Source organism: Pelodiscus sinensis, chromosome 11 (genome assembly GCF_052426305.1).
Source record: "Pelodiscus sinensis isolate ZL-2025 chromosome 11, ASM5242630v1, whole genome shotgun sequence".
Taxonomy (NCBI): domain Eukaryota; kingdom Metazoa; phylum Chordata; order Testudines; family Trionychidae; genus Pelodiscus; species Pelodiscus sinensis.
The window spans coordinates 32,097,071-32,109,167 of NC_143062.1; the positions used below are offsets into that span (position 1 = coordinate 32,097,071).

Consider the following 12,097-nt stretch of genomic DNA (forward strand, 5'->3'; position numbering starts at 1 on the left):
TCACCACAGAGTGTTTCCCTTTTTCTGAAAAATAAACATGCTTGGTTACAGCACAACACAGCCTTGTTCTACAGTGTCTTTCAAATCACCTTCCCTCCTCCCCCCCCCCCCCCCCCATGCTTTGCAGGGGAAGACAGTGGGAGACAGAAGTTAGGAAACAGTTGAACATGTTTCCCGCAGTGATGTGAAAAGTGGGAAGAATTGGAGAGATCTAGAGAGTCCATTCTAGGTGGCAGGAGCTGCAGAGGAGAATTCTCCCATACCAATCTTGGTCTGATGATGGCAAAGGAAAGAAAAGCCAACCCCAAGCCAGACAAATAGACTATGCAGGGTTGGAATAAAGGAGTCTCAGGAGCAAATCCTGGCATAACTGAATACAGCTCTTCTGAAGTCAGGTGAATTTACACCAATGCTGATTTGGCCCAAAGTCTGAGATTTAAATTACCAGTGACAGACAGACACCTCTATTGTATACCTAATTTCTGTAAAACAAATATATTTCCCTTCACACAGCCGATTTTTGGTGAAGAAATCTACCAGCCCCCTTGTAGCACTGGGCCATGAGACTTATGTGATGATGGGTCTGTTTTTAGTTCCTGAATTATCCCCATTAATCACAAGTCTATTTGAAACAGCTGCTATAAAAGGCCCCATACAACTGTATAGCGGAAAAATTCCAACTGCTTGTATGTTAACATTACATGATTTCAACATTTGTTTTATATTAATGTTCTGTTGAACAGTCCATCCATTTGAGTTGCAGCAAAGAAGGATTTGAGGAGCTGTCTGCAATTGGAGAAAAGACCCTTACAAAATTCAGAGTGACCATAGTCATTCACCAGAACTCTAAATTTAATACAGCACCTCTGAAGTGAGGGAAATTATCAATATGATGAGGAAAATTTGCTTTGGTGGATTCAGGACATATTATCGTGAAATCTTTGGAGGTTTGGATAAGGGTAAGATAAGTATCTGGAAGATTGGATGTGTATGCTAAGCTTTTCCAAATGATCTGAACTGATTGTAGAACACAGCTGTAGGTGAAAGTATCCATGTCAGTACTGCATACTTATAATTATACAGGAAATATTGAAAGAAGATCCTTTCCGGGGTGTTATTCCAGCACTTTGCTGTCTAGTCCTAACTGACCAGGAAGTTTGGAGATTATATGAAAATGAAAGTTAATGGCACAGTAATTAGCTAGGGATGGAACTGGAATACAATGTTCAGATATGGGTCCCAACCCAAACTTCCCCAAAACGTGTGAGGATGGATTTGGGTTTTGGTTCTCTCCTAGACACAGGGAGTCAGTCCAAAAGTGGAAATACAAAACAGCCTGGGGTGGTTTTAGATCTGGGTTTTGGCTTGAATCCATCTCCAACATCCAGTATTTTCTGTCCTTGTATGGCAAGCACAAATTTATCTTGAAACTTTGGTGGGAACTTCCTAGTACTGGGCACTTGGAATAAGCAGAAGTTTTCCATTGTTCTGCTCTGGTATTATGGAAATGTGTGTAATATGTTCCCAGAAGGACATCTCTAATGACACATCAGCTCATTAATGCGGGAGTAACATGTGAATCCCGTCTGTGCTCTGAACCTTAATTTTTTTCCAAGGCATCTTTGAAATCCAGGCATATAAAAACCAAGCCCCACACGTTGTGCATGGAACAGTTCAGATGATGCCAATACCTTTACTGTGCTTTCTATTACTGTCAAGTTGTTTTGGTGCCCCAAGTAATTTTAAGAGCCCATAACACTGCTGTCAAAAATTTGTAAAAAGTCTAATTAAAATACATTCATAATTGGGGGGGGGGGGGGAGGTGAAAAAATAATCTGTTTCTTCTCCTGAAGGAGCACTGTTCTTTGCTAGTTCAACTTCTCCCCAGAGGGGAAGTCCAAAAGCAGTTATTGACTCATTTTCAAACCAGTTTTCCCAACAACAGTCCAGGATTCCCAGTTATCCATTTTATCTACAGTGCCTACTAGGGATGTAAAATCCTATTTAATTAGTTGACCAGTTAACAGAATAAACAGAGGCATGTGGGGGGAGGAGTTGGGGGGCTTCTCTAGCTCGGCTGTTTCCAGCCCCTTACAGGACTGTTAGCTCCCAGCCCAAGTGAGCTGGGAGCCGGCAGCCCTATGCAGGGGCCTGGTAGTGCTGGAGCAGCCCCCTGCCCACGGGGGCTGCTCCACAGGTACCGGTTAACCATTACTTGGTAAGCATCGCCCGGTGATGTTTACTGACTAGTGGTTAACGGGTGCCTACCTGCTAGTCTCATTTTCCCATCTTTGAAATTTTTGGTCTGATTAATATTTTTACAGATTTCCACAACAGCCTATGGTTTCTGGATTTTAAAGCTGAGCTAAACACGGTAATAGAATCTAATAAGCAGAGCGGTGTACTTTATTTCCTGTTTTTATCACTCTTGGATAGTAGACCATGATGCTTTATGCTATGGCAGAGTCTAATATACCCATTTAAATTCTTTATTGGGCCAGTCACCCTCTATGGCATGTCCATGCACATAGCAATTTGCCACATGATCGGCTTCATACAATGCACTATAGTAGGTTTGAACCAAGTAGTGAATAACTAATCTACCGGCAGAACTTTCACACAATAGACTGGCTGGCTTTGGAGGCAGCTTTCTGACTAAGGTGTCATTTAAGTCAGGCTGAGGTTGTGGAGGAGTCTGAAAATTGGAAGCAAGAAATGCCTGCTGTGTGGATAAAGGCAAGCCTGGAACCAGATCAAACCACCTGTCCTAAACTGTGGAGGGAGAGCATCTGATTCAGCTTTCATGAGTGGCTCTTCTTTCTGTAATAGGCTGAATCCAAATCCAGTATTCAAGCACCTTCCAACCTTTCATGGGATGGATCTCAAATCCCAGATCTGAATTTAGTACCTGTGACCATCCCCTAGAAATACATGATCACATTCTGTGTAAAACCAAGAAAGTCCTGGTTTATCCTAGCAAGGCCAGCTTTAGGAGCTTCTAATTTATAGCGGTCCCAAGTCCAAATCACATAGTGATGCAAATAGGTGACATTTGCGTGTTCAACATCAGTATCATCCTCTTGCATGATGACTATGAATCCCCCCTTTCACCAAAGCCATCTCCATGTCTTCTGATCTTCACATCTCTGATCAAGCCCTACTGCTTTTCCCAAACCCTAAAGCACTGTCCCCATGCACAGCCACTTCCCCATGCACAGCACGCACTTCCTCTGTGTGCCTTTGAGACTACTAACATGTTACCCCATTCAGAAGGAATGTTGCAGAAAGGTGTTAAACTTCCACAGCACCAAGTAAACTTTCCACCCTCATTAGAAACGTCGCCCCTGGAAAATTAAATATAGGAACCATGGCACAGATGGTGTGTGCCCACCTACACCCATACTGTAGTGTCTTCTCATCAGCTGCATTAAATGTAGCAGAATCAAAACTGTCATTAAACTAATTGCTTTAGCAATTATAAGGCATTTGGAATAGAAGACTCACCAAGACTTAATTAAGAAGCAGATTGAACAAACTCTAGCATCTTATGGTTCAGAAATGTCAAAATAATAGGCTATCTGTTGTCTTGCATAGAGTTTCAGATGGCAGGGTTGTGCATGTGTGTGTGTGTGTGTGTGTGTGTGTGTGTGTGTGTGTGTGTGCATTCACGTACATATGTGATGCTCAGAAAAATATAGATGTGCAATAACTCTCACTTGCTTCATTTGAAAGAACTATCCCATGAACATTAGTGTGAATGGGATGTACTCCAGCAAAAAAAATTGTTAAAGAAATAGATAACAATTCTTAAACTCCATTCATCTGAAGAAGTGGGTTGTGCCCACGAAAGCTTTTGATACCATCTAAATTTTGTTAGTCTCTAAGATGCTGCAGAACTATTTGTTGTTGTTTTTTAAGTTTTTTCTATTACAGACTAACATGGCTACCCCTCTGAAACTCTAGTGCAACTGTGTAGCTGGAGTGAGTGGATCTGAAATGTTGCTGTAAATATGTTCAGATGAACTGGGTTGTGACTAGCAGGAAGGTATTGCTATTTGTTGTAAAGACAGTGGTATAATTGTCAGTGCTCCGTTGGGGTAGGTACTATACGGCTGCACAGTGAAAGTGAGTCCTTTCCCCACAAGGTCTGTATTTGTGCTCAATGTGCTACATTATGCACGATCTGTTTTGATAATATGTTTTAAATAACACTCCATTCTAGTTCTGAGACCTACAGCCATGGCCCATTTGTGGTAATTCATGATCTTACAGCACTTCTTGGAGGAGTTAGTCAGCCTGATTTAAGCCACCTACCTAAAATTCCCCCCATGTAACTTTAGTGATATCCTTCTTCACCGCCTGTCCTAAACAGATGTGTTGTGTACGGTAGCCCAGCACTGTTACTGTGAAATGCTGAACACCTTCAGCGCCTAAGAATCCAGTGGGAGTTGAGGGCGCTGAGTTCTTTCCAGGCATTTCTCAGCACCTGGCATGGATCAGCCCCTTGAATGGCAGGCACTTCGAACTCCAGACATGTCGGGGACCCTGAAGGTTGAAATCACTATGTTATCTGGTGCATCTGAGCAGACCCTGTCTTAAAGGACCATGCAGTTCAAAGGATTTACTTTAATCAATTCCTGGTTACCCACTTCTTTCCTTTTCTTTCCTCAGGAGACAGTCGGGGAACCCTTCTTCCTGTTGCTCTGTGCTATCAAACAGCAGATCAACAAGGGCTCCATTGATGCCATCACAGGAAAAGCCAGGTATACGCTCAATGAAGAATGGCTGCTGAGAGAGAACATTGAGGCAAAGCCCAGGGTAAGTGGAGAGGCTGTTTAAAAAAAGATAGATGTGCAACTCTACTTGCAAAGTACGTGTATAATGGCGCACCTAGCTTGCAAGTCATTCCTTTGAGCAGACTGATCAGATTACTGGTCACGTCAATGATTCGCCTCCTCTGCAAATTCTTTCTACATGTTTGCATGTGTAATTGTGATAATAGTGTATGTTAGACTTAAAGGGATGCAGGCATTTTTCATGTGCAATGTTTCCCGATTGTTTCAAAAGCAGACATGTAACAACTTAGACAAGGAATATAATGAATCTGGCTTTTGCAGTCTATCTGATTGGCCCAGATCAGGGTTGATGCTAAATAGATAGATATTATTCTCTGGCAATCAAAGTGTTAAAGGCAAAGAGTGTCTTGTCTTTACCTTTTCTGGCAAATCAATGATTTCAGTGCCAATGAGAAGTTGCTAGCTGTAAAGTTGGTAGTCTGGTGTGAAGGCTTTTGTACAGGATAGTACAGGCAGTCCCCGGGTTACATCAGATCCCTACTTACAAACGGGGTGAGGCAACCCCGTACTAGCTGCTTCCCCCTAGCAGACCAGGGAGACGCGAAGCTAGCGCCCTCCCTCCCCAGCAGACCAGGGAGACGCGGAGCGGCTTTTCTCAGCAGACACCTCAGCTTGAGAATAAAGGACTGAGAGAAGTGAGGTGTGGGAGAATAAAACTGAGTGCTGGAGAAATGTTTGGCTAGAGTTTCCCCTACAGTATGTACCAGTTCCGACTTACATACAAATTCAACTTAAGAACAAACCTACAGTCCCTATCTTGTACGTAACCCGGGGACTGCCTATATAGGAGTCCTGCTGAAAAATAATTTTGTACAATGCCTAAATGAATCAGACTAAAACAAAATGTGAATTCAAAGGGACTTTGTTACCATCAGTCTCTGACAGAATGCAATAGACAGGCCTATCCAGAGCCTGGTTCAAATTCTGCTTTTGATATTACTGCAGGAAACTTGGAGCAGTTCCACTAAAATAAGTGATTCTACTCCAGATGTACACCAGGTTTTGACCCAATATCCTTATCTGCATCTTTTGCAGATTCCTTTTACCAATTGACCTGTAATTCACTGCACAGACTAAGTAGGATTAGCAGCAGGTCTCTAGCTATTAACTTTCTCAGCAGTGGAAGTAACTTCATGACTTTAAGTGGGGAAGTGCTGCTGATCCTTTGCTTTCAAGCAACAGAAATAAGCCAGAGCAAAATAGGCAGCTGGAAGCAGAGTAGGCCCTGGATTAGTTCACACTCTCTGTTAAGCCCCCAAATAGATGACAATGGAGGCTGATTTGAAAGCTGACTGCACAGTCCGCCTTGAATAAAACAATGACCTGTCATTAAATTCCAGGGACAACGTTTTCCCTTTGACAACATTTTCCCTTTGTGTACATGTATAGCATTCTCTTCCCCGTGCACTCTTGGCATGCATGCTTCCATTGACACATTAGGCTGAGACTTGCAAAGGAGCCAAAAGAAGCCAGCCACCTAACTCCATTAGGCTCCTGTGAGATTTCCATTTGTAATTCTTAATGGTGATTTTAAGCTGGCCTGCTGCTAACAGAGGCACAAAAACAACACCCGTAAAAGTGTGGGTGCAGAATGGAAGGTGATGCCAAAGATCATTTGGAATCAAGCTGGTGGGGGAGGGGGAAGCCTGAAGCAGTATTGACTGAGAAGTGGGGTTGGAATTGCAACACTGGATCAGTCCGCCTTGTGTTGGGAGGAGTGATGTGACCGGACACTCAGAACCTGAGCTTTGTTGCTCTTCCTTTGACTCGGTTGGTAGCTTCCCCAAACAGAGGAGGGCAGGATTTTCTCCACACTGTCCTGTTCTCCCAGAAGAGAGCCGTCACTTTTGTTGTCCTGATGTGACAGTTTTCTCAATGTCATGCACAATGGGCCAATTTACCCTTTCCACAAGGTAGCGCAGCGTCATCGACTCCCATGTCAGTGCCTCCACTTACCCCACTACTGAACTTGGCTCAACGTCTGATACAACAAAACCTTTATGAAGCTGAGGGATTCCATTCATAGCATTGGGGGAAGCCACAACAATGGGAATTGACTGTCTCCCGTCTCAGTGGAGGATCCAAGGACATAAGTGCACCACCGACACTGAATGCTCTTCTCGCCCTTAGAGGTGGTCCCTGCAGGGCAAGGCTAAGCCCTTTAGCAGGGCAGGGTGGAGGAAGCTTTGCTCCTCATGTACCCCCAGCTCTGTGAATGAATAGGGGCCCTCAGTTTCCAAGGCTGTAAATCAGCATCTTTCACCAGCACTGAGACTCAGACAGAGGTTTTGTTCAGTGGAATTTCTAGAGCACGATGCATGGAATGTACCAGTAAAAACTGTATGTGCTCTGCAACCTCCCTCTGTCCTTGGGAACCAGCAGACCATTGTGAAACATCCCCATCCTGGGGATCACCCCAACCCTAACTCTGCCTCTCCCCACAGAACCTCAATGTGTCTTTCCAAGGCTGCGGCATGGACTCCCTGAGTGTTCGGGTCATGGACACAGACACTCTTAGTCAAGTTAAAGAGAAGATCCTTGAAGCTTTTTGCAAGAATGTCCCGTACTCCCAGTGGCCAAGAGTAGAAGATGTCGACCTTGGTAAAGACACCTTTTCCTTGAGAAATACCAGTCTTGATTTGAAGGAGTTCACTGTGCACAGCGTGGTGCCCGCAGTCAGGAAGAGCAGCCGTCTGCTCTGGGATCGGGGGAGGGACAGGGGCCATGCCCAGAGAGGGTAGAGCCAGTTCTTGGGAACAGTGATCCCTGGGAAGCACGCAGAGGGCCAGATTCCAATTGGTGTGACTAAAGTGCGGTGCTGTACGTTAGGGAGTGAGGACAGTTAAGGTGGTGGTACATACACAGCAAGTAGGCAGGAGAAAAGCCTAGGACAGAGGAGAGGTACTTTAACTTGCACCTTCTTAAACCCTGCCCTCCTGTCTTCTGGTCCCTGTGTGTATTGCTCAGCCCAGCTTAGGCTGCTTTTCACTTAATTACAGACACTTGTATCTGCATACTAATGGGTAACATTCACCACCTCAGTGGCACCTCTGAATATGCCCATGGACACCAGTCCGGGCATAGGCTCAGACATTTCCTTACTCTTCCTACAGGCCATCTCTTTTTCTGGGGAGTCAGGTGTGAGCCAGGCCCTAACAATGAAGGGGAAAGTTAGGAAACAGCTGTGCCCTGATCAGCTCTTTGTTAATCGTTGGCCTAGGCCTGTCCCAGTTCCCCCTCCCGATTGACTTGGAATGGTGCTGTGGCCATATTGAGCCAGTGCGCTCAGTGAGGGGAGAATGAAGGAGGAGATTACAAGGCCACTGGAATTCAGTGTCACTGATCGTCCCTCCTGAGGGACATTTTCTTTCCAAGGAGGGGTGACACGCACCATGCGAAGCAATGCCCATTCAGAAAGGAAACTCTGCACCAAGTAGCAATCCTGCCACTCACCCTGCTCACCTCTAGTTGATGACCCTGGTACGTGTCTCCAGGCAATTCTGCAGAAGCAATGGAAATCTTTGCTTTTTCTCCATTGGCTAATGCAGGCTGGCATTTGGGGCCTGGGATCTGGTAAAATGAAGCCTAGCCATAGAAATTCCCATTCTCTGCCCATACCACACAGCCTTCCCTCTTGTGCACTGCAGGGGGCGGGTCAGAATACTGTGTGCAGTGCAGAATGTTTGCCAAATAGGGACTGATAGAGGCACACACTTGAAGTGTCTTTGAGCACCTGGGGATATGGTCAGAAACCTCTGCACCTTCTCAACACCATACAGTCCAGTGTGGGCTCAGCCCCAGTTCATACTCTTGGCCTTAAACCAGGACATTGCACTTCCTGCTTCTCCAGTTAGTCCTGAAAGTTTTCCTTCTGCAGGCTTGTGAGAAGCATCTGTGTTCCAATCACATGGCACAGCAGAGCCCCCAAACCTCCAAACACCTGTTCTCTACACTGAATGTAGCATGTCAGCACAAATTGCACGTGTCCTGCTCAGGCTGGCTTTGCATTAACTCCCTACTCTGTATTTAGAATGGTTTGCCACAAGCACAGACAGCTACGTCCTGCGGGACCTCGATGACACTTCAGTGGTGGAGGATGGCAGAAAGAAGCTCAACACTTTAGCCCACTACAAGGTAAAACTGCAAATGCTCACAGAAGGGTTTCCTTTCCTTCCAGCCAGTCTGTCCTCAGGGACATTCCCTTTCCAAGAAGGATTAACAGAGACAAGCAGGAAGGTTGCCATAGCTCCATGAGAGCTTCCGGGGAACAGACATCTGCCCTGGCGAGAAACTCATTAATATTGCAACACATTGAGATTAATTAAATGCTCTTCATGAAAAACAAGTTATTACTGACAATATAAAAGGCTCCTATTCCCAATGGCCACCATCCATGCTGATTAACATCATTCCCTGCTTCCACTGAAATTGGTGACAGAGTTGCCAATCACTGTCCTGAGAGCAGGCTCTGACCCACAAATAGGAGCTGTTTGTTTTTGTAACCGAGCATTCCACTTAAAGTGATGCTGGCTGGGGACTGAAGCCCAATGTACAATACATGTGATTCTGAATCTGAACAGAGATATTTTCTTTCCTCTTTTAACTTTTAGAATTAAATGAAAACTGGAGTTTTTATTGGATTTTTTTATTTCAGTCCTGGTTTGCAACAGAATGCATGGAAAACACAGTGTATGGAAAACCAAAACTGAAACAATACTATTATTGTTACTGGGGTAGCACATAGACCAGGCCCCTATGGTGTTAGAAGCTGTACAAAAACAAAACAAAATGGCTGTCCCTGCCCCGAAGAACTGACAATCAAAATGTGATGGCATTCTTCCTTAGAATCTAAAAGTGAAAAGTCATTTTCTTTTCTTTTGAATAATCTGATGTGTTGTTACTTTAATACATAAATCTGAGGTGCCCATCACCATGATGTCTGGAACCATTTATGTATCTGAGATACTTATATGGTCTCCAGTGCAATAGTATTGGAGCACATTGCTGTCTTTAAGGTGTTCAGTGAAAAAGGAACATACTGTTATCCCCATTTTTCAGATGGGAAACTGAGGCAAAGGAGGCCGGTGGCAGAGCAGAGAATTGGACACAAGTCCGAAGTTAGCAGATTAACCATTGAGCCATCAAGAGGAAATTCTTCAGGGTCCTAGCGAAGTACATACTCCCATAAATCTTCTTAGCCTTAAGAAAGAAATGAAGTATGGTCCTTCCTGTAAAAGTGGCATGCATTTGTGTAATTAGTCACTAGGGACCAGATACTCAAAGGTGCAGTAGGTCTAGTGTTCCCTGTAAGCTGAGTACTTGGGCAGCTGCCCAGAAGAGAGTCAGGTGCTGCCCATCTGATTAGCAGAGTTCCCACAGCCAACAGCATGCATGGTGCACATTTGAACATGCCTCAGTGCACATCATAAAATGTATTCTGCACTTGGGAAAAGCTAGAGGGAACATTGTTTAGGTGCCTGCCTGACTCCTGTTGATGTCATTGAGATATTGGGAGTTAGGCATTTAAATCTTGGGCTAACATTGGGGCATTTTTTCTGCAAGGTTGCCATTTTGAGTGTGGCAGTTAATGTTTGCTACTCAGACACTCCTGCGTTAGCAGGACAAGGCGACCCCAGGTACAGAGCTAGGTGACTTAGCTGTAGATCCAAGCCTTCCTGAACATCCCTTTCCTTTGTTCTTCTCGTCCCCCTCAGATTCCTGAAGGTGCCTCTCTGGCAATGAGCTTGTCGGATAAGAAGGACAACACACTAAGTCGAGGTAATTTGCTTTTCTGTCTCTTTCACAGTCATTGCACAGGTGACCTTTATTTTTAGAGCTGGGAGAAGAGATGCAGAGAGCCTGCAGACTGCATTTCAGACCTCTCACTGAGTGTGGGGTTAACCCTTTCATGGTTGGGTAGAAGAATACTGTAGTTCCCTTCATTCCTGGAGTGTCATTCCCAGAAATGCATCAAGCATTCAAGCAGTGAGGATAATCAACTTCAGCTTATGATACACCTCCTCTGTGCCTGGGAATGCTGTAAACACATGGGCAGGTCCCATCAGTACACAGGGCGGATATTTCTGAGATGCCTGCAGCCCCAGTGCTGGTTGTCCTCAATTTCAGCTTCATATGTCTCTTTTCTGCACAACATGGCAGGCTGTTGAGCTGTGATTCCCATTGGGACCCAGAGCCTAGGGGGAACCTCAGTGGGAGTAAAAACTTAAGATTTGACCCCACCGTTGTAGTGCAATCTCAGCTTTGCTAGGCAGTGCCCTGGCTACTTCTAAGTGAGCCTTTGATAATAGAATAGCTCATTGTATCCTTTGCAAACAATCAGATCTTGGGCAGGATTTCCAGTTGGTCTTCCAGGAAAGCTTGTCTTTGCCCAGTGGGGCCATGTTATTAAACTGTGCCTAACATTCAATGAAGACGCACCCATGGAATTATGGCAAATGTTTATAGAACGAACAATCAGCTCTTAAACACTCCCTCTTTTCCATTGGATTCTTTGCTACGGGGATACAACAAGTCCCAAATGTCTTCAGCTGGTCACAGAATGCTTATACTATATGACCGTGTGTGGCTGAATCCTGCCATTTATATATGAATGGAGCAGCACCCTCAGCCAGAATTGATGGCTAGACAAAGAGACAGAAGGACAGAGCAGAAACACTTAGTGCTCTATTGACTGCAGTGCATGACATTCTCTGTGTGGCGGCCAACAGTCTGAACAAAAAAGGGGGAGGGGATTCAAAGAGCTGGGAGCAGTGTTTCTGCAGTATTTTGGCACAGCTGGGTGGGGGACGACCAGGACCAGAGACTGCTGAGAATATAATAGGAATAATACGTTGGTCATCAGGCGGGACGGCATGAGGTCATTTCCATCAATGCTGCTGAATAGGCCCATTTGTCACTCTTTGTGCTTGAATGGCTGCTGTTCAGTGTTGTGTCAGCCCAGTTCCCAATTTCTGCTGAAAGCTTCACATCGGGCACAGGCGAGAAGAGCTTTTAGCTGTCTGAGTGGTGTTTGTGTGGTATACCAAGGTTTTATGGTTGATCCTTGTGTGTCACTTTGACATCTTGAAATGAATTTCCAGAATTTTCATTCCAACACTAAATGTTTTATAGGTCACTTTTAAAAGGAAAAACAATTGATTTTGTGTCCTTTTGGCTATAAAATAGCTACCCCTTGTCTACATAAGCCACCCATTATTTAAAATTTTTTTTGAAATAACGGG

General features: G+C 44.7%; 1 protein-coding gene across 1 annotated transcript in view; it reads left to right on the forward strand.

Moving 5' to 3' along the window:
* PLXND1 (plexin D1) overlaps positions 1-12,097 on the forward strand; it is a 145,465-nt gene that overhangs the window by 115,622 nt on the left and 17,746 nt on the right. The window contains exons 26-29 of the mRNA XM_075938737.2: positions 4,672-4,818; positions 7,301-7,457; positions 8,887-8,990; positions 10,571-10,634. Coding sequence (XP_075794852.2) covers positions 4,672-4,818; positions 7,301-7,457; positions 8,887-8,990; positions 10,571-10,634 — 472 coding nt within the window. The remainder of the gene's footprint in view (positions 1-4,671; positions 4,819-7,300; positions 7,458-8,886; positions 8,991-10,570; positions 10,635-12,097) is intronic.